This window comes from Triticum aestivum, chromosome 2A (genome assembly GCF_018294505.1).
Source record: "Triticum aestivum cultivar Chinese Spring chromosome 2A, IWGSC CS RefSeq v2.1, whole genome shotgun sequence".
NCBI lineage: Eukaryota > Viridiplantae > Streptophyta > Magnoliopsida > Poales > Poaceae > Triticum > Triticum aestivum.
This window is the reverse complement of record NC_057797.1, coordinates 194,868,539-194,896,101: the sequence shown is the minus strand read 5'-3', so window position 1 is coordinate 194,896,101 and position 27,563 is coordinate 194,868,539. Positions and strand designations below refer to the sequence as shown.

The 27,563-nt window shown below is 52.0% G+C and overlaps 1 protein-coding gene across 1 annotated transcript; it reads left to right on the top strand.

Moving 5' to 3' along the window:
* Positions 1-904: 904 nt before the first annotated feature.
* On the top strand, positions 905-5,535 carry LOC123188301 (uncharacterized). Its single transcript, XM_044600350.1, has 2 exons — positions 905-2,266; positions 4,538-5,535. The coding sequence occupies exon 1, from the start codon at positions 985-987 to the stop codon at positions 2,263-2,265; it is 1,281 nt and encodes a 426-aa protein (XP_044456285.1). The 5' UTR covers positions 905-984; the 3' UTR covers position 2,266; positions 4,538-5,535.
* Positions 5,536-27,563: the final 22,028 nt, after the last annotated feature.

The window sequence follows — 27,563 nt, the reverse complement described above, 5'->3', positions numbered from 1 at the left end:
GTTGTGATTGATGTCTATGTCGACACATCCTTTGTGCAGCTTCAACCTTGACTTGAAACTTCAATGACGACGACACACATAATCTACCCCTGGCTGACGGTGGTGCCCAGTACGGTTAACGTTGGCGTCAGCGAAGCACTATGCTCAGGGTGCGCGCAAAACAATGCCACGATGGATGGTGTGAGGCGGCGATGGGTGATTAGGTTAGTTGAGCGTGGCATGGCATGACACGGTGAAACACGGCTCCATGTTGAGCATGGTGCACCATGTGGTGGTAGCCCATACGCTCAAGGGGACAACGTCGCATGGAGATGACATTGCACACGGAGGGATGGTTCATGGATTGGCGTTGGTACGAATAAGCGCAACATCGAAGAAGGGTAGCACCAACTAGTGTTGTTGCCCAGCGCTTCTTGCCGCCCGCCTCCTTCTCGCAGTTGTTGCTGGTGCCCGCTCACCACCTACACCGTCGATGCCAATGTGCTACTGCATGAGATAGATGGGAGGTGGGAGATTTAAGAGAAATTGTGTTGAATACTTATGTTCTTCTCTTTTTTCCAATATATTCAACCATGTCTCAAAAGTGGTCTGAGGGGTAAATGTGTCTTTTTAAGTATCACTTATAATGACTAAATGGATGGAAGTTGCGAGAAAGAGATAAAATTTAGAGGCAAGGTCAAATATGGAAGATATTTATTAGGTCAAATACCGAAGCATAATTTTAATTAGAACCAAATAAGACATAAAATTTAGAGGTAGTGCCAAACATGGAAAATAATTATTAGATCAAATAGTGAAGCAGAATTTTAATTGGAACCAAATAGGGAGGAATTCTCGTTTATCAAAATAAATAAATAAATAAGGAGGATTTTTCTTTTTTTATAAAGCAAAACGACACCCGAGAGACAGTCGCCGGGGAACCTGAGCTGGGTTACAGACAGAGCTCCACAACCCACCGTCGGCCGCTCGCTCCCCCACCACATCATGGCCTCACAATTACCTACTCCGCCGCCCCCCGACGCCGACGACCCTCCGTCGGCCCCGAACTCCGACGCCCCTCCGTCGCCTCCACAGCTCCAGGTCTCCCTCCCAAACGATATCCTGGAGGAGATCCTCCTCCGCCTCTCCACCGCGGCCGACCTCGCCCGCGCCTCCACCTCCTGCACCTCATTTCGCCACGTCGTCGCTCCCCGCTCCTTCGCGCGCCGCTACCGCTCCCTCCACAAGGTCCCCGTGCTCGGCTTCCTCCGTGCTGACTTCTACGCCGCCCAGTCTCCGCACCCCTCCGCCCCGGCCGCCAACGCCCTCGCGCAGGCTGCCGACTTCGCCTTCAGCTTCCTCCCCAACCCCGCCTGCTGGAGCCCCCGTGACGTCCGCGACGGCCGCGTTCTCTTCTCCGCCGTCTCAGTCTCCGAAGGTCGTGGCGACTTCATAGACGCCACCTCCAACACCTTCGTGGATCTCGTGGTCTGTGATCCCCTGTCCCGGCGCTACATCCGGATCCCACCCGTCCCTGAAGACCTAGCGGACTCCGTGCAGCACTGCGGCATGTTAGATTTCGAGCCCTTTTTTGCTCCGGCCAGTGACGACGTGCGGCAGGGTGAATCGTCGTTCAAAGTGATCTGCAAGGTGCTGTGCGAAAACAAGGTTGCTGTCTTCATCTTCTCTTCACACACTGGTAAATGGGTTAGTATTCAACACCATGGTTTGGGCGCTTTGTCCAATGAAGTTGTGGATGCATTGTATGCACGCTGTGGACTACATCGGCGCCATTATGCACACGGTTGTTTCTGTTGGGTGTTAGAATGGATGGACAAACTGCTCATGCTTGACACACGTGAGATGAAATTCACCATTATAGATCTCCCGCCCAACAGTCATGGGGGAAGGCTCGCCATTGTGGAAGCAGGAGAAGGTATGATTGGGTTGTTAAATATTGGTATGCGCACGTTAGACTTCTACTGTAAGGTTTGGCGAAACAAAAGTAAAGGCACCAAAGAGTGGCAGCACAGCACGATAAACCATCCGTTGCCCAATTATCACTGGTGCATCATAGGTGCGGATGAGGAGTACTTACTCCTAAGAGGGATTTCACTAGATTGGCCCTGGTTTGGAAGCTCTTCACAGCAGAGACCGGATATAGAGTATTTTGCATTGGAACTCAAGACATTCCTGCTTGAGAGGATGTATGTGTCAAAGAACAAAATGATGCATGCTCACCTGTATCGAGGCTTCCCGCCATTATTGTCTCCACCAAGCATATGAGGTAGTAAGGTTGCTACTGCAAACTTCCTTTGTGTTTTTAGCAGTCGATAGTTACTTTATGTTGTTGATATGCTTTGCCATCCTTCTTGTAAAGCAAGTCAAACCAGGGAATGCAATCATGATTGTTTCTTGTGCAATAAACTAGCTGTTCTGAAGACTGATTTTTTGCACTAGTTGTTTTAAGGTTCGCAACAACATCACTTGTCGTAGATTACTGCCATAGCGCCTATATGGCAGTTATGCATGTTTCTTTTTGAGATCCCAATTATGCATGTTATGTGGACCAGCCCATCAAACGTGGAGTCTTACCCCTTAATTAGTGTCTTAGTTGATTAAGCATCTTTGTTAGGAAAGAGTCGAGTCAGTTTTTGAGACCGTGTTAGAGCTTGAATAGAGTTACCGACTTGTTGGTCAAGTCTTGTCTATTATATAAAGGGGCCGACCCCTTTCAATAAAGCAGAGAAGAATATTTTCGTTTACTTTTATCTACTTTTGAGTAATTAGGGTTAGGTCATAGTAGATTCCTCCAATTTGGTATGAGATCCATCTCGATGGCGGGCAAAGAAATCGAGGCTGTGGGGCAGATGAAGATCACCACGAAGCAATTGGAGACCTTCACGCTCCAACGAGGGGAGGACCAGGTGCTCCTCGACGGGCTGGTGCAGCGCTTGACGACACTCGAGCAACGGCTGCCGGCCCTGCCCCCACCTTCAGATAACATGACTGCAACAGCTGCCCATGACGCCACCTCTGGGCCCCCGGCCCTCCACCCTAGCGACCTGGTGCTTCCCCTCGCCAGCAGCACCTCCGGTGCCCCCTTCTCCAGCGTGGCCATCGCCGCCGCCGCCTCTACCGCCTTCATGCCTCCACCTGCCAACCGATTTCGTGACGTTATGGCTGCACCCCCCTCCACAACCCATCTATGGACCCACCTCGCCCATCACCTCCCTTCTGCCCCTACTTAACAATCACCTCGGATTAGGTTCTGGTTCAGGCGTGCCTTGCTTCCACAAGCTCGGCTTCGCGACATATGCTGGTTCGGTCAATCCTCTTGGTTCGCTAAATAGGTGCGAGCAGGAGGCTGACAAGGTCTGAGCTGCAGCCTACCACCTCACCAATGACACTCAGTTCTGGTACTTACATCTCGAGGGCGACTTTGGCATGCCAACATGGGAGCAGTTCAAGGAAGCTTCCCATGTTTAGTTTGGGCCGTCACTTCGCGCCAATCCTTCGGGTGAGTTGGCACGTCTGCCGTTCACTTCCTTGGTTGCCGACTACACCAGCAGGTTTCTATTGCTCATGTGCCACAACAATGAGCCATTAACACCGTCCCAACAACGGCTTCTGTACACAGCAGGGCTGCCTGATGGTCTTCACATTGACGTCGAGCTTCGGTGGCCATCTTACCAACATACTGCCATCTCCTTCGCCAAGGCCTATGAGCAGAAGCATTTCTCGACAACAATGCCATCACACCAGCCCTCTGGTCCTACAGGGCCCTTGTGCCCCTCCAATCTTCCCGCGGCCAACGCAGCTACAATACCTTCCCCGCCAGCGCCACTACCACTTATTCTGTTGTCGACCATTCCAGAGCCAACCCCGCCACGGCAGGTTTGGCGCTTCACTCCAGCTGAGTTAGAAGAACGTCGCAGCCAAGGCCTTTTCTTCAACTGTGATGAGATTTATGTTCAGGGTCAGCGGTGTGCGCGACTCTTCTTCATCGAGGCTGATGACGACGACCAAGAAAGCTCCACATCTGGTAGCACCCAAGGCTCCCTGGGAGGCAATTGACAACCTACAGCCACAAGAGTTAAGGGAAATAAGCTGAAATGACCATCTCCCTGGGCTGTACTGGTATCAAGATAGCGTATTCATGAGAGTAATTGGGTTGGGGTTTCAGGGAAGTGTTTAGGCAAAGTGCATAGAAAGTTGTAAACCGGCCTATATTTTGGGTCCGAAATAGTTGTTAGATTTGTTTCCGACATAGTACTAGCTACACATACTTTTCTTTGGTTTAATTCCAACAAAAACATTTTTCGTGGCTTTGATATTTCTTGTAGCACATAATTCTTCCATGAAGAGTAAGTACCATACATAATTAGGAAAGAATTTGGTTAAATTGATTTTGCAAAAATACATGCGGTCATTTTGAAAACTTATCTTAAAGTTTGTGGTTGGAGCATTCGGATAACTATAACATGGTTCAAATAGATATGATTCCTATTAGTAACTCTAATCTGTGGTATTTGTGCTCTCCTGACACATTCTGCAGGACATCTCGAGGGGACAAAGCACCGTGGATATCAGCATCTGTACGATGGCTTTACTGTAGAAGAATACATCGGTTGCTACTGACACTGAGGTTACTGGAAACTAAGGTGTTTGGGAAAGGTTGAAGTTCAGTAGTGGGATTTGCTCGAATTGCAGGAAATTCAACTGGTGTATGGTATTTGTCGGGGCTTCCTAAAACATGATCTAATCCTCTATGCAGAAGAATTTACTTTTGGTGGTCTGGTTCATTCCAGGAACATGGATGTTCGGAAGGCCAAATTGCCTCCCAAATAAGATCTTGTGGGCTTGCCCCATAGCACTAAAAGACGGCATTCCGATAGCAGTTCAAGTTGGCATATAGACACCGGCCAGGAAATGATTAATTTTCTTTCCGTGAAGTGAAGGAGAATGCTAATCACAGATCTTGATTTGTGGTCTAGCTTAAAAGAAATATTTGTTTGGGTTTCCATTGAACTTTCTTCTATGAGTTGGTTTCACCAGGGAGGGGAACCTGGTGATTAATCATGGTGTTGGGTTTGGGATGTGTAACCTGGATTTTGTGGAGGGTTTGGAATCAAATGCCTATGGGGGTCGACTAATCAAGGCCGTGTTGCATCAAGCTGCTCAAGGAGAACAAAAATGTCTTGGAAGACAGGAGGTGGCCATCTGATCGTGGCGCTATCTTCTTGATCTCTTGGTGTTAGTCTGATTTTGTGGTGTGGTCTTGTTCTGTACTCTGCTGGTAGGGTTGTTGTTATATTCTGTTTTGATGCTCGTGTGTTGTGAGTCTGCCATGTTCGGTGAGTGTCACCATCTTCCTTGTATCTGCGAGCATGTTTCTTATATACTTCAAAAGCTCAGGAGTTTTTTTCCCCATTTTGTCTAAGACATCAGCTACTATCGGTTGTCTACTGGCTGTGATGACATCGATGTGTAGTTTGATTTGTCCTGTACAAATCTGAATAGATAAATAAATTGAATCTGTTTATAACCAGCTTATGTCTGCCCTCCCATTCTTGTCCAAGTTCTTGTTGTTACTCTGCTAATCGCCACCTATGATCGCGGGGGGTGATGTGGCTGCTATGGATGGTCAAATTTGACAATTTGATAATATCTTCTGTTGGAGTAAGAACTCCTAAAGTGTTGGTAGATTTGTGGAATACAGAAAGGAATCAAGACTGGTTCGTCGCTGCCTTTCATTTGAGATAATTGTCCAATAACTGGTGTAAGACAAGTCGTTTTTTTTTTGCGAAATAAGATAAGTCGTTTCGTAGAGCAGCTGCAGTCAAGTACATGCATCTTTCTAACCTATGTGCTCGGAATAATCAGCGAGACAGTGAATAGTATGAGGGACATTGCTCCTCTCTTACCTGTCATTCGCTAAGAGCTAACTCCAACGTGCCGACCTATTTTGTCCGCGCGTGTTCATTTGGGTCGTGGCGGATAAAAAAGTCAGACCAACGCGCCGACTCAAATGGACGCGCGTCCGCTTTTCGTCCGTCTGCTGACCCATTCGTTGGCCAATTTTGAGCCTCATTTACGTCAGCGCGGACACGAGACGGCCGCACGCGCCGCGCGCCAACTACTCCCTTGGCCCGCCAGTCGGTGGCAAAGCGTCCACCATTTGCCTCCACTTACCCAAAAACCCTCCCGCCCGCGCGCGCTCCCGACCGCTCGCCATGGACGATGCCCTCGATGCCGCCGCGGGCCTCACCCCCATTGCCTCGTCCGCCATCACCTCCGTCCCCTCCGGCAAAGGCAAGCCCCACGCTCCCCGCAATACCGCCGCGGCGCCCAAGAAGAAGAAGCAGCCGACGCCCGAGCAGCGGGCCATGGAGTCGGCGAAGAGTGACGACCGGAGGCATGCGACGGACGCAAGGGGCGAAGCAGCGGCGGCCGCCGCCCTCGCCGCCGCCGCGCAGCAGGAGGAAACCAACGCCCGCGCCGTGGCGGTAACAAGGGAGGCCCTGATCTACCTAGGGTTAAACCCTGGCAGCACGGGCTCAGCAACGCCGCCGTGGCCGTGGCCAGCACCGGTTTGTCCGCGTTTCCTCGGATGGTGCTGCCAGAGTCGCCCCGCGAGTCGGCGACGCACCCGGTTCTCGGCTTCCATGTCTACCCGCAAGCCTCCCGACTCTCTGAGGAATGTCCGCCGGAGGTGAGCGTGGTGGCACCTTCCACGCCCGCGCCTATGCCCATCGACCTCAACGCCACGCCGGTGGATGGCGCCTCATCATCCAGAGGGCCAAGGAAACGCGCGCGCGAGATGCCAGCCGACGTGCTCCCCGGCGCCCACAACCTGTTTGACAGAATGCTGGCGGCCGGTGACGACGAGACGACCAACCGTTTCATGAAGAGCAACATCTTCGAGGGTGGTGCGGCGGCTGCTAGCTCCACTAGCAGTGCCGCCGCTGGCTATGATCCCGACGAGATCCAAAGCCAATACGCCCGAGAGCCGTTCACGCCGGCAACCTATGATCAAGTGCACGACGCCTTCATGGAAGATCGGGTCAGCCTAGATGGCTTCCCTACCGACCACGAGTTCTTGGAGGACTACGACCTCGAGGAAGAGGATGAAATGGACATCGACGATGAGCCTTTGTTCGAGGAGGAGCTCGCCAACCAAGCCACCGGGGCGAAATCGAAGCGCAAGAGCAAGCGGACGAAGGCATACCCGGCTCCCGAGGACAAGCTCCTTTGTGAGTGTTGGAGGGACATTGGGAAAAACCCCAAGGTCGGCGCCGAACAAAAGGCATCGACCTTTTGGATTCGTGTTCATCGTGAGTTCCATGAGCGCAAGAAGTTTGCGCCGTACCAAATGCATAACATGCGCGGGTGGGTATTCATTTCGAAGTGATGGAGGGTGATACAACAAGAGTGGAACAAGTTTTGTGCCACCCTTGAGAGCATCAAGGCACGCCCCGTGAGCAGCATCGGCATGCAAGACATGGTATGCATGCGGCCCTCTTCGTTTCCATTCCCGTTATGATTGCATGTTCATTTGCATATCCATTTGCCCATATGCTTGCATGCTATTCATTTGTAGGCATTCCAAGCTTTGGAGCCATTCAAGGTCCAACATTAAGGCAAGTCCTTCAACCTCTTCCATTGTTGGATGATCATCAATGGGGAGGAGAAGTTCAAGGCGCAATATGCCGCCCTCATGTCGCGTGGGGGGAAGAAAGCCGTGGAGGAGATTGGGGAGGGCGAGAAGCCACAGACGCGGGAGAAGACCAACTCCAAGAAGGAGGACAAGCAGGATGCAGCGTCGATCACCTTGCTCGAAACCATGGAGGGCATGATGACCAAGGACTCAAGAGAGGAGAAGCGCTGACAAGACAAGGAAGAGCAAATGAACGCCTTCATGGAGATTCAAAGGAGGAGGCTTGAGATGGAGGCGGAGAAGCAAGCAAGGATGCTTGAGATGAAGGCCGAGAAGCAAGCCAAGATGCTTGAGATCGAGGCCGCCAATGCCAAGACCAAGGCTAAAGAAGTGGCTCTTACTAGCATGATGACAGGGGTTGAGATCATGAAGGTGGACCTCAACACCGTGTCGCCGAGGAAGAGGCCGTGGTTCGAGAAGATGCAGGCCGACATGCTCAAGTTCGACGACGAGTAATCTATGGCGGCGACCGCCATCCCTTTTTTGTATGGCGAGAAAGTGTGCTGGCATGACCATGGCCGAGATGGTGTGGTTGAATTTCCCGCCCCTTTTTGTGTGCTGGCATGCGTACCAGCCGCTGGCAAGTGCGCCAGCATGGAACTGTGTGGTGTTTTTTGGAGCTGGCATTGTATGTCGGCCGCTGGCATGGTGCCGGTATGAACTTTGGGCGATGGCATGGTCTATGGCCGCGGGCCTTTTCAAATTTATGCGCGGACATGAAATGGGTCGCGGGGTTGGGTGCAGTGCCGATCCAAATCATAATCAGGGCGGACGCCGAGCAGGCGGCCGACCCAAACGGACAAAAGCGGACAAAATCGCCGTCCATTTGGATCAGCGCATTGGAGTTGCTCTAAGCCATCAGAATCTGGATCTCCGGAGGGCACACTTGAGGGCTTTGAGGACACGACAGAACTTTAAGCGGCGTTGAATAAAAGATACTGATCCAAACAAAAAAAAATGCGTGAAATGTAAAAAATGGTAGCCACTGTCAGTTTATCAGAGCTAGTCATAGGAAGTTAAGGCCTGAGGTCCAACTATGTATGATCTGCAGTTGTGAACTGTCTTTGGACGAGAAAGATTACATGGGCGACCTTTCAGGATTTGTTCAAATTCCCAAGTTGAATTTTATGCCATTTAGCCAAGTTATGTGTGATTTGCACCATGTTTACTCAAGCATGTGCTTTCAATATTCTTGCGTGTGAAACGATTATTTTGAAAATTTTCAAAACATTAAAAAACCTTTTGAGTTTTTTTTTGTAAAGCCATACCAGCTAAAATACATTGGTTCTTGTGGCCTGTTGCCTATCCATACTCTGCCATCTGCCTGACCAGGGGCGGAGCCAGGATTTGGGCATAGTGGGGGCCGAGCCTACTTGATAATTAAGAACTTTTTTTGGAAGATCAACAATGTGTCCCTTTGGTGCTATTTTTTTTATTTTTTTAGAAAAGGAGGATGACACCCGGCCTCTGCATCTGGTAGATGCATACGGCCACTTTATTGATTATTCTCGAGGACCTTACAAAGTGTTACAACAATAAGCCTGAATCCACCAACTAGGCAACATATGCCGCTACTCCTATCCATATGATGAAGGGGTGCTAGCTGGGCCACTACCCAGACCACTCACCTAAACCTAACATCAAAAGCCGGAATCCCCAGCCTAGCCACATACCGGGTCTGGGGCATAAACCGGTCTGACGCACTCACAGGTGTCGTCTCCACCATCTTCCACGGGTCCATCTCCAAGCAGATTGAGGTGCTAACCTTGGCAGGCCCTCCGCCATTAACGCCACCATGACGCCAAATGACGACCACCCCCTACGGTAGAACATCACCAAGCAGATGGAGCGCTACCACAAGATGAAGATCAGCGGTAGAATAGATAAATCGCCGCACACATTGCCGCCGCCAAACACCTCACACGCACCACGAAGCGCCCACCGTGCTTCCGGGGACCCCAGGCGACGCCTTCAAGAAGGAGCGCGACGAAGGTACTACGCCATCGCCCGCAAGGGGAACTAGAGCTTTCGCCCAAATGAAGAACACGGTGAGAGACGGGATAGGACCTTGACAAGGCCTCCAAGAAGGGAACCGACGCCCACAAGGCGCCGCCATTGTCGTGGCCTCCGCCGACGGCCAAGGGTTTCCCCCGATCCCGCCCCCGTCCCAACCACCCGGCCAAGGACCTGGCCAGGGGAGCGCCGGCAGCCGGAGAAGGCGTCGGACTTCATCGAAGCAGGCACGCCGGGTGACGGGGCACCCCGACCCACCGTAGTAGACGTCCACCGAGACCTCGCCGCCCGCACAGCCGAAGTCGCGGACCACCAGCTCCCACGGCCGTCGCCCGTCGAGAGGCCACGCCGTCCACACCGTCCGAGGCCGCCGCCCCGACATCCACCCACCGCGCACATCCCGTCAAAACACGGAGAACGACCCACACCGCCGCCACCAGGGAGACCACACCACGAGCACCCAAGCCGGGCGACGAGGCAGGGCCACGCCGGCCAGATTCAGGTGGATCCGGCGATCCCCAGCCCACCAGCCGCCAGAGAGGAGCCAACGCCGATCCAGGGCCGAGCCGGCCTGATCTGGCAGTTCGGCGGCCACCAGGAGGTGGGGAGGCGGGCGGCGGTGTCTGATGCGAGGAGGTGGCGCCTCCACGTCGAGGCGGGTGCGCGGGGAAGCCCCGCCGCCGCCTACTGCCGCGCGGGCGGCTGCCGGCGGCGGCGGGGGAGGAGGAGGGGAGGCGGGGGGAAACCTGGGGGCGGCTAGGGTTTCGCCCCCGAGTCGCCCAGAGCGGACGACGCGGGGGACGGGAGCGGACGACGCCAAATATTGAATTAGTTTAAAATTGCCTCTCAGTTGCCATTAATATTGAAAAAATATAAATATTTTCATCAGAAGAGAACTTAGCTGCCACTTCCAAGTTTCAGTGTAGATTATATCATGCAATGCAAAGCACGTCGCTTTCCATTTTACTTTGAATTAATCTTTTTTAGGGTTACTTCAAATTAATCTTGAGGGTGCTTAGCTGCGTTTTTCTTTATAACTGCAAGTCTTAGAATTAACATCAAAGATCATACAATCGCAATTAAGAAAAAGATCATACAATCAAAACAATTAATTTAACGTACAATTTTGACATGAATAAGACAATAGTTGAGAGAATTTAGTAGGCAATGGTCAGTAATGCAAACACTGATTAGTGGGATGGAGAATTGATGATCAGAACAACGCTGGCCTCCAGCTGCTGCAATTCATTCTTGACGTTGCCGGCCGCATTCCAGAGGAGCTTCCGGACAGCGCCGGCGCCCTTCCTGGTGTAGGAATTATCCTCGAATTCCTGGCGTGGCTAAGCAGTCGCTTCGCCTAAGGCGTCGCACTTTGATATAGTCTGTGATCGCCAGAACTGCTCGAAGCGAAGGAGGCGGCACGACGAGAACGCAATCGCCAGCCTAACTAATCACACATTAATCACGGGAAGGGAAGTTAAAGCTAGGACCAGGACTAGGAACGGGCCATGAGTGGGCTTTACAATGGGCTTTCTCTATTGTTTATATTTCCGTTTGAGTTGGACGGGGCCGTGTACAAGTGGATAAAAGGCAGTCACGAAACTCTTATTTATGTTCAAATGGCTCTTCTTCTGGCTGCTACTTCATGACGGAGCCAATGCTAGAAATCTGCTCAAAGGGAACACAATGCATTTGGAACGCTATGAACGTGTATTTTGCAATGAAAGCTCTGACGAAACCGCTTTGCTTCTCTTCTGGCATTTCTTTATATGATGACATTATGCTAGCCACTCAAGTTCCTCGCAAGAATTGCAACGGACATCATCATCCTTGGATGCTGGAACATTTGGAATCAGAGAAATGGGATTTTTTTTTTCAAAAGTGAGGTCCCTAGCACAAACTCTTGGAGATTCTTTCTCAGGCAGATTTGAAGCACAGAGTCAAAGCTAAAAATCTAGAGTGCCTAGAGCATTGTGTGTAACTTGATGATTTCCTGTCACACTTAGCTCTACATGTTAGCTAAAACTGGCATTGGATAAACTGCCCCATTTTCTCGTTTCTTTGTAAACATCTTTACGTTGTTATTAATATGAAAATGTCGTACAACAGTTGTTCTACTTCTACGGTCCTGCACTTCAGAAAGAAATCTAGTAACCAATCATAGTTGATGGTAGTGTACTTTTCCGCTGAATGTTCATACTGCATTTATAACTGTTAAACAGAGCATACGATCAGGATTTTAGAAACTGAAATAATATATTGCTAAGATTTACTCTTATGAAGTATGATTGCAAATATCAATTTCAAGGTACTAAGATAGCTAACCGGGCTTGCTGCTCGGTAAGATTTACTCTTTAAATGCATTCACCTTGTTATTGATTCTTGTACCGACCTGCAGCCTGCTGGGAAACCGCTGCTGCATGACATGCAAGCAGCAGCACAAAGAGAACATATAGAGCACATGTATATGCAGCAGCAGACCAATAGAATACAGCATCATTATTATTCTATAAATAAATCAATTGTTCATCAAGTTGATCCATTTCTGCTCCTCAAAAAAAAAAACTTGGTCCATTTCTAATCTATTCAACTGAAACTATGTATGTAATGGACCTTGCTATTGTTCTCCCTCCATGTATGTTGTGTGTAAATAGCAAGAGAAATTGTCATCATGTTCTTCTTCAATCCCTTCTCTTTCTCATGTGATGCTATGAGTATGTTCCAAAAGAGAGGAAGAAAAGTGAAGCTCGAACAGTCGATTGTTTCTGGCCTGCCCGAGGGTGTTAATGTGAAATGAGCACTGCCTGCTCACCTGCAGCAAAAATCTGCGCGCCTCAGCTGATCTGAGCTCAAAGAAAGCAAACTGGGCCTGCACTGCTCCAGACGTAGCAGCAAATGTGCAGGACCAAAAATTCAATTGCCCTGTCTTGTCTCTCTGCTCATTCATGTACGTGCAGGTGCAGCGTGGCCGCATTTGACTTGAACATATTTTCCCCTTGCTCAGAGCCTGATCGAGCCCACGCTTCATCATCAGCAGTTACACTGATGATGTCAACCCAGCCAGGAATCTGCAGCCATGTCTTGTTTGGATAGGTAGTACTCCCTTCGTCCGGAAGTAGTTCTAGATACATTCCCTTTTATTCATTTTGATAACAAGTATTTTCAGACGGAAGGAGTATACCACATGAACAAAAGGTTTATTGATCTACGTTCATACAAAACGTATTGCTTTCTTTAATGTTAATTTTGTTTGAGGGAAGAGGTTAGCAACAGGCATATGTTAAGACGTACTCCCTCCGTATCAAAATATACGCCTTTTTCGATATTATGATAGTGTTAAAAAACCGTTTTATATTTTGATAAGGAAAAAGTATGTTACTGTTCAAAGAATGACATGTGTGAAAGGAGTCTAATTCTCGGAGTGAGTAGAAGTTGGGAATGTTTTTCCTTCCCTTTCTCTCAGGAGCTAGAGTAAACTCTTCTCTCCAGGTGAATGACCCCATGAATTCGCCTCCCGCTCCGACAGCTGGTGACTTTGCTCCGGCTAGTAGACTAGGTTAAGGTTTTTTAGTTCTCGTAGGTGCGGCGTTTGGGCAGGTCGTGGCGCTTTTTTTCTAGTTTATCTTTCAGGCTTCAATCCTCCTTGAATTTATCCATCTAGACATAGTCGATGAAGTTCCAGCGTAGATTCCTGCCGTCTCCATGGAGCGGTGAGATAAGGTGTTCTTGTCGTGTGTGCGCGATGGTGAGATTTGATGTCAGTTGCTTCAAGGGTTCAACAACGACAACTGTGACTCCAGGGCGTTGGTCCTTAGGGACACGTGCATGAAGATTTCCTGGCTGTCATTGACAAGGTCAAGTCTGCTCTAGTAGGGGAGCGATGACAATGGCGCGTCGGCGGCTCAGTCTAGCGGAGATAATGGTAGAATTTTTATAAAAGATCTGAATCTTAAAAAAAAATCTTGAAGTGCACTTTAGGCAACCCCTTGTATTCTATTCTCGGATTTTGTTGCTTTGAGCAACGTATGAGCGGCTGCCAGAAGGGCTGAAACCCCACGCAAATCTCGCCATCTCGGAACAAATAACGTAGGAACCGAAAGCTAATGCCGACTACCTTGGTCCCTTCCTTTTCAATTGCATGCATGTCTCACATCAGCTGGCCCATCCGCATAGCCTCTTGTGCGCCCCTCCTCCTGACACTTTCATGACCAAGCAGAAAAATCGTCAGGTCACACACAAGACACCAACACGGTACTAACAACCAGATCTCCGTTGCCTCCATTATTTCCATCTTGTGCATGCGCTTGTCGCGTCCAGGGGTGTTGATCGATCTCGCTCTGGCCCGGTTTCATCGAAGAAATTACTCCCTGCATATGTGTGAACAGACTATGGATATCTACTGTACAGCATATGTGTACATCTATCTTTTATCTTAAGTTGAAGTTTTATCAAAAAAGGCTTTGGCCCCGCTTTATATTATAAAGCAAATGCCCAAGCCAAACATCCAACAAGGTTCAAACACACACACACACACAAAAGGTCCAGACAGACAAGTAGTCAAAGGGTTAATGCTGAGGCACAGCTCAACAAGCCCTGAAGAAACACAAAATAACGCACGCGCCGGGAGCGACACATCATCTAGTCGGGCTCCGGGGGTGGCGGAGGGAGCGGAGGCGCCAAGCGGAAGGCCATCGATCGAAGGTCGGCGAGGAGGGTGCTGATGACGTCCCGGTCCTGGGGGCGGCTAAGCGGCCGCCAGAGCTGCAAATATCCACACATTTTAAAGATGGCGTCAGTAGCACGTTGAAGAGGCACCTTCTGTATGACAAGTTTATTGCGTACGGTCCAAAGCGTCCAGAGAAGGACCCCAACGCAAAGCCATCTAATATGCCTGTAGCGAGGGGGGGGGGGAGGCCTGAATTTCCGCAAGCAGGTCAGGGAAGTTGGTGTTGCACCACTGGCCCCCAACCGTTTCGTGGAAACAGGACCAAAGGAACTGTGCCGTGGAGCACGAGAAGAAGATGTGGTTGGCATCCTCTACCGTGCCGCACATGGGGCACATCCCATCTCCAGGTCCATTACGCTTAAGGACCTCTACGCCGGACGGGAGGCGGCCGCGGATCCATTGCCACAGGAAGATCCTGATCTTCAGGGGTAGGCGGATGTCCCAGATCAAACTGAAGGGCTCGGGGACCGTCGAGGGGGCGATGGCCGCGTAGAGGGATTTGGTGGAGAAGTAGCCGGAGGGTTCCAGGTGCCAAGAGATGGCGTCCGGGGTGTCGGCGACGTCCATAGGAAGGAGGGCGATGTCCTGGAGGAGGACATCCCAAGCTGCTACCTCAGGGGGGGCAAAGGGGCGGTGGAAAGCGAGGCGCCCTAGGTCAATAAGGGCCGCCTCGACAGATAGCCAAGGGTCAACATCGATGTCAAAGAGCACTGGAAAACGCGCGGCCAGGGGGGTGTCGCCAAGCCACCTATCAAACCAGAACAGGGTCAAGGACCCAATACCAACCGAAATGGATGTGCCAATGCGAAGCACGGGTAGCAGCTGGACGATGGCCTGCCAAAACTGGGAGCCACCTAAGCGCTGACAGAATGCGAGAGGCTGTCCACGAAGATACTTGTTCTGGATGATAGTAAGCCAGAGAACTCCATCGCCATTGGCAATGCGCCAGAGCCAAGGGGTCAGGAGGGCAATGTTCATGCGTCAGGAGGACAAGATCCCAAGACCGCCCTGGTCCTTGGGTTTGCAGATATCTGGCCAGCTGACCATGTGGTACTTCTGCTTATCCCCCTCCCCAGCCTAGAAGAATCTGGATTGGTATTTAGTGATCTCCTGATGAAGGGTTTCATGGAGGCTATAGAAGCTCATGAGGAACCAAAGGAGGCTGGCAAGCAAGGAATTGATAAGGATCACGCGAGCAGCCTTCGACAGCCAGCGCCCTTTCCAGGGCTCAACGCGATGTTGCACACGGGTCACAGTGGGACGAAGATCGGCTACGGTGAGGCGTGAATCACTAATGGGGATCCCCAGATAGGTCGTGGGGAAAGAACCCAGCTGACAATTTAGTCGGTCAGCAATAGCATGTGCTTCCTCCAAGGGGTATCCGAGAACCATCACTTCGCTCTTATCGAAGTTGATGGTTAGACCCGACATTTGTTGGAAGCACAGGGGGAGGAACTTCAGGTTAGTAATATCTAGAGCGGACCCCTCTACCATTATAATGGTATCATCCGCATATTGAAGGAGGGAGACCCCTCCCCCTCCGACTAGGTGGGGGACTATGCCACGGATATGGCCAGCGGCCTTGGCCTTATCCAGGATGGATGCCAGGGCATCGACCACTGTTGAACAAGAACAGCAAGAAAGGGTCGCCCTGACGGACCCCACAGAGGGTGGGGAAGTAGGGCCCAATGTCTCAGTTGATGTTCACCGCGGTCCGGCCACAGGAGACAAGCTGCATGACGCGAGTCACCCAACGGTCGTCGAAGCCCTTGCGAAGCAACACTTCCCGCAGGAATGGCCAGTGGACCGTGTCATATGCTTTGTGGAAGTCTAGATTTAGGAAGACCGCGCCGTGGCGTTTCAGCCGAACCTCATGGAGGACTTCGTGAAATACTAACACCCCATCCAGAATAAATCGGCCTTGTATGAAGGCGGATTGGTTCGGATGTGTAATCGTGTCAGCGAGGAGGGTCACCCTATTGGCATACCCTTTGGCTAGGATCCGGAAAATCACATTAATCATTGTGATTGGGCGGAACTGGCGGATGTCAGAAGTGCCCGGGACCTTGGGGATGAGGGTCAAAATCCCATAATTGAGGCTCCCAAGGTCCATGGAGCCCGAATAAAATTCCTCAAACAGGGCCATGACCTCCGGCTTGATGGTAGGCCAGAACGTCTTGAAGAACGTCACGGGTAGGCCATCCGGACCCGGGGCCGAGGAGGGGTTCATCCCCTTAATGGTTGCGAGGACCTCGTTCTCGTCAAAAGGGGCTACTAATGCCGCATTGGCCTCAGCCGAGACCAATTGCGCACCCGACCAAATGTCGGGGGCGAGACTAGCCCCACCCTGCGGCGTGGGGGTAAATAGGGCTTTATAGAAGCCATCTACATGGGCACGGATGGCCGAGGGGAGAACGATAGGCGTGTCTCCATCCCACAGGCAGTGGATGGAATTGCGACGACGACGCCGGACGTTCGCCACCGCCTAGAAATAGGCGGTGTTGGCGTCACCCGAAGCACCCACCGTTGGGAACCGCGCAAGCGCCAGTAGGCCTCTTCATCTGTGTAAATGGTGGAGAGCTGGTCTTCAAGGTCGTATCGCAACATCCACTCATCCGGGGAGATCCCGGTCATGTCGGCGCGGGCGTCCAGGGTTTGGATAGCCAACAGGAGGGCCTTTTTGTGATCTCTAAGGTCCCGGCCAAGGTTAGCCCCCCAACCCTTCATGAATTGGCGGGCGAGCTTGGCGCAGAAGTGCCATGAGTCGACAACAGACATGGAGCGATGGGGTGCAGAGGAGCGGAAATCCAGCGAGCGACGACAGCTTCCCGGAAGCCGGCCTGATTGAGCCAGAAGGGCTCGAACCGGAATCGCGGCGGGGTGGGAGAACGCTCGCCGGCGGTGGAGAGGAGGAGGGGGACATGGTCAGACCCAATTTGGGTGACAGCCCGGAGCGAGGCCAGGGGGCAGCATAATTCCCCATTCCCGAGAAACTAGGACACGATCCAAGACGGATTGCGTTGGGTCAATCTGACGGTTCGTCCAGGTGAACCTGGCCCCCGTCCGATCAAGCTCGCGGAGCCCCAGCTCCGCGATCCAATCGTTGAATAACTGCATCTGGGGGAAGTTAATCCGATCATTATTCTTCTCATCCGGGGATCGGATGAGGTTAAAGTCTCCGCCCACGAGAATTGGGAGGAGGGAGTTAGAGATCTTCAGCTGCAGCTCCGCTAGGAAGGCCGGGGAGCGGCGATGGTCCGCCGGTTCGTATACAATTATGACCTCCCATTTGAAGTTCAGGGCACGCTCGAAGATCTCCATACTAACAAAGAATTTACCCCGGTCCATGCTACCCACCTCAAAGGTGGCATCCTTTACCCCTAAAAGGATGCTGCCAGAGTGGCCCAAGGTCCCACTAGAAGGGAGCCAGTGCCAAGCGAAGAGGTGGGAGCTAAGATGTTCAAGCTCCTGAAGGGAAAACTCAATACGCAAGGTTTCCTGGATGGCAATGATGTCAATGTGTTCATCACGAATGTACTCAATGAGTTGGCGGCGACGGCCATCATGGCCGAAGCCACAGATGTTCCAGAAAAGGGCCCGCATCTAAGCCCCCATCGGGGGGCTGCTTGACCCCAGGAGACGGGAAGCGCTTTGAGCGCGAAGAGCCGCAGTGCGCGAACGTGTGCGTCCATGGATTATCCCATCGGCCACCGGAGGGGCCTGAACCGCGGGGGTGGCGGTCGATCCCTCAGGGGGCCGAAGCAAGCGAGCTCGGGTCTCAGCCAGCTTACCATCGAGAATCTCACGGGCCCTAATGGCCGCGATCCGTTCCAAGGGGGGACCGACCTCCCCCCCTGAAGACTATGGCCGAGTCAGTGGCCACCTTGGCGAGGCCGCCAAGAGGAGCGGCCTCAAGCGCGGAAAAGGAACAGCTGGAAGAACTGGGAAGGTCGGGATCCGCACCTGACTTGAGGTTCCGGACTGCCGCCCGGAGCTCTGCGCACTCGGCGATGGACGGAGCCGGGGAGTCTGCCGGCCGGGTCACATCGAGGCGGGCGCTGCGGTGGGAGACCGTCACCGGCGTCGAGGTGGAGCGGGGCCGCCGGGCGTACGCCACCGTCGGAGGAGGGTGAGCGGAGGCCGGAGTGGAGACGCCCACGACCACCGGAGCAGTCAGGGAGGCAGGTGAGGAGAGGCGGACGTCGGAGGTCACCGGCGAGGGGAGAGGGCCGACGAGCTCCAGGGTGTCACCGGCCGTAGTCCCCGCGGGTGGGGGTGTCCGAGCAGGCGCGTCGGAGGCCTCACACCCGCCGCAACCCATGGAGACCGGGGAGGCCGAGTCGGGGGGGGGGGGAAGGGGGGTCCGGCCCCGACGGAGAGGGGCGAAGGGCGGAGACGGCGCAGGGAGAGCGAGGCGACGAAGGCGGCGCAATGAGCAGACCGACACTGGAGATGTCACTGGCCGACTCTGACGGAGACTGAGAGGGCATGACCGGCGGAGTGGCTAGGCGGAGGGCCACCGTGAGGTCAGCGGCCGACACTCGAGTGCGCCCCGCCCCGGAGCCGCCACAACCCGAAGGTGGGTTGGTGGGCTCACGGGAGGGGGAGCGGGAGTGCTCCGAGCCGTCCTCGTCATCCCCAGGGTCGTCGAGGCGGGAGTGACGTGAGCGTCTGCGGTGGGAGTCGTCGGCATCGGCTGGGCCACCCCCCATGTGGCTGTCATCAGAGAAGCGGGGGCGGCCGACGTGGTTCGGAGGCTCGGGGCAGATCTTGAGGTCATAGCCGTCATCGTTGAAGAAGACACAGATCGTGGCGTGGAGCTTGGAGGAGTCTAGGCACTTCACCTTGACCCGGACCTCCTCCTCCTTGCGCAGGGAGAGCTCGTCGACCACCACCACCTTGCCTAGGATCTTGGACATACTGCGGATGACCCGCTCAGACCGGGCCACATCTGGCAGGCCGTCGATGAGGAGCCAAGCAGTGTCCAAGACAGCCACGGCCTTGGGGTCCCACCTCAGCTCAGATATGTTCACCACAATGTCGTTGAGGGCCAAGGTGATGTTGGTGCTGCGGGTACAGAGTCCCATGCTCATAGCGTTGGGTAAGATCACCGAGAAGGCGTTGGATGCGGTGGGGTCACCTGCCAATCCGACGTGCACCTGCACAGGTGGTTGAGCTCCGCCTCGATCAGCTCCGGGGTGGTGACGGCCTCGCCCATGACCGACACAATCACCGGCAGCGAGGGGGAGGGAGGGGATCTCTGGGACCTCGATGTGGAAGAAGGCCATGTCCTCCATGTCGTGGCCGTACATCACGATCTCCTCCATCACCGGGCGGTCCGGACAGAGAATCGCGGGGTGCTCGGCATCCTTGCACAGGTAGCACATCGGAGGGTTGGGGCATGCCACCTGGAAGTGGCCGGTTAAGCCGCAATTGAAGCACAGCGGACCGTCGGAAGGGGCGTTGGTGCCCGGAGGAGGAGCCGCGGCGGCAGTGGAGGCGGAGGCCGGGGGGCGCGGAGGGCCCTTCTTCTTCTTCTTCTTCTTGGGGCCCTGGCGCCCCTGGTTCCCATTACCACCGTTAGATGGCGGAAATGCTGCTTGGGAGTGAGGAGGTTGGTAGCGACGGGTGGCCGGGGCGCTGTTGGTGTTGGAGACGGGCAGCGGGCGGGGCGGGGAGGGGGACCGGTCCCGGCGAAGGGCAGGCGAGGGGGACCGCCGCCGCGCGGACGGCCTAGGCTCCCCAGCCGGCGACCGACCACGGTCCCGCGACTCCGCCCGAGGAGAGGCGCGGCAAGCGAGGGAGCGCGAGCGGCGGTCGTCGCGGGTTGGTGAGCGGCGAGATGGACGAGGGGAGGAGCGGCGGGAGTCACGCACTGGGGATAGCCTGGCCAGCCGGGAGGCGAGCTGCTGCCGCAGGTCAGCCTCACAGCGGGGAGGGTCACGGCGATCGTCCTCCCGCCGCTTGGGGTGTCCAGCATCGTACCCCCACTCCCGAGTCATGGTCGGCGAGGGGTGAGAGGGGGGCGCGGGGAGGCCGGCGATGCCGGTGAGCAGGGGGCGGGGCGGGTCGGTAGGAATCAGGATGAGGCAGGGGGCATGCGGCGCGGGGGTGGGATTCGGGGGGCGAGGAAACCCTACCGGGGGCCAGATAGAGCGCTGGCCTGGGCCAGAGGCCGACCGGGGAAGAGCCTAGGCTGTGCGGGGCGGGACCGGCCCGCTGGGCCGGCCCACCCCACCTGCGGTGGCCCGCATCCCACAGGTCGCGCCCGCGGTCAACACCCTAGGAGAGGGGCCAGCAGCCGGGCCCATGGGCCGGCCCAGGAGCCCGGCGGCCCGGTACGAGCGCCCCGGGGTGGGGAGGGCGGGGGCGGCGAGGGGATGGCGGGGCCCGGGGGAACCGCGAGATGGGAAGAAGGGCCGGAAGGGGGCACGATGGGAGAGGACCGCAGCGAGCTCGGCGGGATCACCGGTGATGATCGGGCCGGAGCAGAGGAGGGCATCGCCGGGGTCGAGGGCTTCCAGGAGGAGCGAGCAGGGCCGCGGTCCGTGTGGCCGGCAACACCCCAGCTGCCGGCACGGCGACGCCGGGGGGGGGGGAGGGGTACCCCGGTCCCCGAGGTCGCACCTTGCGACCCCCGCGACGGAGAGATGGCCGGAGGGTGGCACCGGCGCCGAGCTGACCCGCGGGCAGCCGAACTCCCACCCCTGGGAGTAGGGCCACCGGCGTGGTCGAGCAGCGGCAGCCGCGGCGGAGCCTTGGGGGGACACGCACCCGGGACACGACGGGTCACCCAGCGGCGACATCGTCGGCCTCGGCGAGGTCAGCCCACACAACCCGCGGTGGACCAGAGGGGGGGATCGGCGGTGGGGCAGGGGCGGCGGACGCCGGCGAGGGGGCGGGGCTCGAGGGGGGGGATGGGAGGAGGGGTGGCGGCGGAGGTACCGCGGCGTCCGCGTCGCCAGGAGCGCCGCCCGAGCAGTCGCCAGAGCTGTCCATCGGCATGTTCCTTCATAGGAGTCACTCCAATGACAATGTTAACATCATCGGTTGTGACGAAGATCCTAAGTTGAAGTTTTTATAGGGAAAAGTAGCAGTATTTATGGGGAAAACTTTGACCAACTTCATAGGGAAAAGTAGCAGTATTTATGGCACTAAGGGCTTCTTCAATGCCAACCCTCAAACCGCCCACATCCGTCTGGACCGCGGAAGCCATGTGAGCGTGTGCGGGGGGGGGGGGGGTCCGGACATGCGAAACGTCGTTCTCCACCCCCTAGCCCACCCAAAAGGAAGGTGGAGCTTGTTAAGGCAACAAACCTGACAATGAGTACCAGGGGTACGAACAATGGCCGATCCTAACTACGACACAAGTGTGACACTCGAATTTTACGAGTTCGTGCCCCTCGTGGAGAGGCAAAAGCCCTATGTCTCGAGCCCTGGGCTATTTTCTCTAGTGTCTGGATTACAGGAGGGTTGCGAACCCTTGCCTCAGCGCGAGGGGTTGGATTATATAGAGTGCACCATCCCTCATTATGGCTATGTTACAAGGGAGATGAAGGAGGGTTATTACAAACGTTTCTGGTAACTGAAGTAATAACTACACTTGAAGCCTGACATTATGCTCCTCGGTGGTTCCAGGTCTCCGAGTGGACAGATCGCTTCCGGGAGAATGTTTGAAGGTGGACATTTGAAAGCACCTATGGTCCAGGAACCTTACAATGATGGTGTGGGATCGTAGTGTTGGAAATATGACCTAGAGGCAATAATAAAATGATCATTATCATATTTTCTGTTCATGATAAATGTTTGTTATTCATGCTAGAATTGTATTGACCGGAAACTTAAATACATGTGTGAATACATAAACAACACCGCACTAGTAGAAAATGGGTCAAATGTGAAGCACATTAGTGCCGGTTTGATTTTGAGCCGGCACTAATGTGTGCATTAGTGCTGGTTCCAATGGCTACCCGGCCTCTCTCATTAGTACCGGTTCATGGTGATCCTTTAGCACCGGTTCGTGCCACGAACCGGTACTAAAGTGAGTGGTGGCAGGATGTTGACAGTCTGGGGCCCCTCCAGCACCTTTAGTACCAGTTGGTATCACAAACCGGTACTAAAGGTCGTCCTACATAAACCCTTCATCCACCCGAGCTCGCTCTGTTCTTCCCCTTTCCCCTCTCCTCTCTGTTCTTCCCCTCTTCCTCTCGAGCTCATCACACATTTTGCCCAAAATTTGTCAAGATTTGAAGGCCCCCATCCATTCAAATGACCACAAAGGTTAGCAACTTTGTCATTTCATCTCTCATTGCTAGATTAGCTCTTGCAATGCTTTATATAGTTATTAATTTGTGAGTTTAGTAAATTGGGAGGAATTATATGTGCTAGTATTTGATTTATATGCAATTTGAGGTCAAAAATAACACTTAGTTTGCATATGTAGGTGTGGTTTACTTAGTGCCTTCTAAATCTCCGTCGTAACCACCGTCGATCGCCCGCATCGTCCCATCACCGGCACCACCTTGCGGTGAGCCTCTTGTTCATGAATGTTTTATATAAAAAATTGATGTTTGTGTGATTTGGATATATAGTTACTCGTATAATTATCTTACCCGTATGTTGTTTGTTATACATAGTGCCATGGTTTTGATATCAGTCCCCGTCGGCCCTCGTCCTTGTTATGATTCGGATGTGGTATATTCTCTTTTAAAACTATTTGTTGCATTTCGTGTTTATGACAAATTATGCCCATCAAGTTGACATAGATATTTGTATGTAGGAAGTATGTGAACCGGAAATTCCAACCAACCCTATTGTCGAGAGGTTAAATTTAGTTGAAAGAGAAAACGAGGATTTGAAAGAAAAATTGAAAAGAATTGAGGGGGAGAAGATGGAATTGGAGTTGCATGTTGCCGATGTCGTTGATGATCACAAGATCAAGATGGAGAAAATGCGCTTGAAGATTAGAAAGATTAGAAAATATGCCATTCATAGTGAGGCTTGGTATCATTATGCCGTTGGATCAATTGTTACCTTAGTTGCGATCTTGATCGCATTTGTTGTTGCATTTAAGTTCTTTAGCTAGAGAGTTATTTTGTTTGTTGCATTTAAGTGTTGTATGAACTTTATGTATGAACTTGTATTAATTTGTTCTTTTCGGTGTTGTGTAATGAAGATGAGCAGACAATGGATGTACGATGACCGATGCTCTCCCGAGTTCATTAATGGCGTGCATACTTTTGTGCTTGCGGCTGAGGCAAACAAGCGGGCGGATGGTTTTATGCCTTGTCCATGTGCTGGCTGTAAGAATGATCACAATTACTCTATGTCAAGAACCATTCACGTCCACCTGTTTGAGTCCGGTTCCATGCCCCACTATAATTTTTGGACCAAGCACGGAGAAAGAGGGGTTATGATGGAAGACAATGAAGAATAAGAGGACGACGACAGCTATCCTGGCCATGGGTTCCCTAAATACGATGATACAACAATGGGGGAAGAAGATGAGCCGACAATGTGGGAAGAAGTTGAAGAAGAGGCATCAGATGAGCCCGCTGATGATCTAGGTCGGGCCATTGCCGATGCAAAGAGAAACTGCGCAAGTGATTTAGAGAAGAAGAAGTTGCAGCGCATGTTAGAGGATCACAAGAAATTGTTGTACCCGAATTGCGAAGCTGACAAGAAAAAGTTGGGCACCACACTGGAATTGCTGCAATGGAAGGCAGAGAATGGTGTATCTGACAAGGGATTTGGGAAGTTGCTAGTAATGATAAAGAATATGCTTCCAAAGGACAACGAATTGCCGGAGAGTACGTACGAAGCAAAGAAGGCTGTCTGCCCTCTAGGGTTAGAGGTGTAGAAGATACATGCATGCCCTAATGACTACATCCTCTACCGCGGTGATCAATACGAGGATTTGAACGCTTGTCCGGTATGCGGTGCATTGAGCTATAAGATCAGCCGTGATGACCCTAGTGATGTCGAGGGCGAGCGCCCCAGGAAGAAGATTCCTGCCAAGGTGATGTGGTATGCTCCTATAATACCACGGTTGAAACGTTTGTTCCAAAACAAAGAGCATGCCAAGGCGATGCGATGGCACAGAGAAGACCGTAAGAAAGACGGAAAGTTGAGAGTACCCGCTGACGGATCGCAGTGGAGAAAAATCGAGAGAAAGTACAGGAAGGAGTTTGGAGGTGACGCAAGGAACATATGGTTTGGTCTAAGCGCAGATGTCATTAATCCTTTTGGGGAGCAGAGCAACAACCATAGCACCTGGCATGTGACTCTATGTTTCTATAACCTTCCTCCTTGGTTGTGCATGAAGAGGAAGTTCATTATGATGCCAGTGCTCATCCAAGGCCCTAAGCAACCCGACAACGACATTGATGTGTACCTAAGGCCATTAGTTGAAGAACTCTTACAACTGTGGAATGGAACAGGTGTACGTGCATGGTATGAGCACATGGGGGAAGAATTTGACCTAAAGGCGTTGCTGTTCGTGACCATCAATGATTGGCCTGCTCTCATTAACCTTTCAGGACAGACAAACAAGGGATACCACGCATGCACGCACTGTTTGAATGATACCGACAGTATATATTTGGACAATTGTAGGAAGAATGTGTACCTGGGACATCATTGATTTCTTCCGAGCAGGCATCCCATAAGAAAGAAAGGCAATCATTTCAAAGGTGAGGCGGATCACCGGACGAAGCCTCGCCACCGTACTGGTGCTGATGTACATGATATGGTCAAGGATTTGAAGGTAGTCTTTGGAAGGGTCCTGGCGGACAACCTGTTCCGAATGACGCTGACGGACGCGCACCCATGTGGAAGAAGAAATCTATATTTTGGGACCTGCCCTATTGGAAAGACCTAGAGGTCCGCTCTGGAATCAATGTGATGCACGTGATGAAGAATCTTTGCGTGACCCTGCTTGGCTTCTTGGGCGTGTATGGGAAGACAAAAGATACACCTGAGGCACGGGAGGACCAGCAATGTATGCACGGAAAAGACGTCATACATCAGGGTCATGCCAGCTACGCTCTTACCAAAGAAGAGAAGGAAATCTTCTTTGAATGCCTGCTTAATATTAAGGTATCGTTTGGCTTCTCGTCGAATATAAAGAGAATAATAAACATGGCAGAGAAAAAGTTCCAGAACCTAAAGTCTCATGACTGCCACGTGATTATGACGCAACTGCTTCCAGTTGCATTGAGGGGGCTTCTACCAGATAACGTTCAATTAGTCATTGTGAAGCTATGTGCATTCCTCAATGCAATCTCTCAGAAGGTAATCGATCCAGAAATCATACCAAGGTTAGAGAATGATTTGGTGCAATGTCTTGTTAGTTTCGAGTTGGTGTTCCCACCATCCTTATTCAACATCATGACACACATCCTAGTTCACCTATGCGAAGAGATTAACGTTTTGGGTCTTGTATTTCTACACAATATGTTCCCCTTTGAGAGGTTCATGGGAGTATTAAAGAAATATGTTCATAACCGTGCTAGGCCAGAAGGAAGCATCTCCAAGGGCCATGAAAATGAGGAGGTCATTGAGTTTTGTATTGACTTTATTCCTGACCTTAAGCCGATTGGTGTTCCTGAATCGCGGCATAAGGGCAGACTGGATGGAAAAGTCACACTAGGAGGGAATCAAATAATATGTATGGACAGACATTCTCTCACTGAAGCACACTACACAGTTCTATAGAATTCCGCCTTGGTGGCTCCATATATGGACGAACACAAGAATTTTCTATGCTACAAACACCCGGAGCGGTCTGATGACTGGATTACACGTGAACAAACCAGGAGTTTCGCCGGCTGGTTGCAGACACGTACCATGCACGACGCCTCTATTGAAGATGACTTATACTCGTTGTCCCAGTTACCATCTTCGAATATAATGACTTTCAAAGGGTACAAGATAAATGGTAATACATTTTACACGATCTCCCAAGATAAGAAGAGCACCAACCAAAACAGTGGTGTCCGCTTTGATGCAACAACCAAGACGGGAAAGGAAACATATTATGGTTACGTAGAGGACATATGGGAACTTGACTATGGACGTGGTTTGAAGGTCCCTTTGTTTCGGTGCAAATGGGTCAATATGACACGAGGCGGGGTAACAGAAGACCCGCAGTACGGAATGAAAACAGTGGATCTCAACAATCTTGCATATGCAGACGAACCATTCGTCCTAGCTAATGATGTGGCATAGGTTTTCTATGTGAAGGACATGTCTACCAAGCCGAGAAAAAGAAAAGATAAGGAAGCGAATGCATCACACGATGAGCCAAAGCGCCACATAGTTCTTTCTGGGAAGAGAAACATCGTGGGAGTGGATGAGAAGACAAACATGTCAGAAGATTATGAAAAGTTTGATGAAATTGCTCCATTCACAGTGAATATTGACCCGAGCATCCAGTTAAATGATGAAGATTTTCCATGGCTACGGTGCAAAGGGACACACGCGAAGAAAAAGTTTCACACCCAAAGATCTGGGATGTGATCGACTTCACTATCATCACTTTCTTCTATAATAGTTAGGGTAGTTATGTGTTTTGGCATTTGAAACGTGAATGAATTTTATGTGCAAACAAACTCAGAAAAGGTTGAAAGTTGGCATGGTATCATAATTTCCCCCACATAGCATGTGCAAAAAAATAGAGAGGGTTACCGCAAAAACTGGATGCACTTCGTGTACAAAAAAGGAGAATCTCTTTCGAAGTATCAGGGTTTTGGATGAAAACTCATCTGTTACAAAGGCATTTCATTTTTTAAATAACCTAATGCTACCTATTGAGCACTTGCCTTGGTTTTCCCTTGAAGAGGAAAGGGTGATGCAGCAAAGTAGCGTAAGTATTTCCCTCAGTTTTTGAGAACCAAGGTATCAATCGAGTAGGAGGCTACACGCGAGTCCCTCGCACCTACACAAAACAAATAAATCCTCACAACCAACGCGATAAGGGGTTGTCAACCCCTACACGGTCACTTATGAGAGTGAGATCTGATAGATATGATAAGATAATATTTTTCATATTTTTATGATAAATATGCAAAGTAAAATAAAAGCAATGAAAATAACTAAGTATTGGAAGATTAATATGATGAAGAT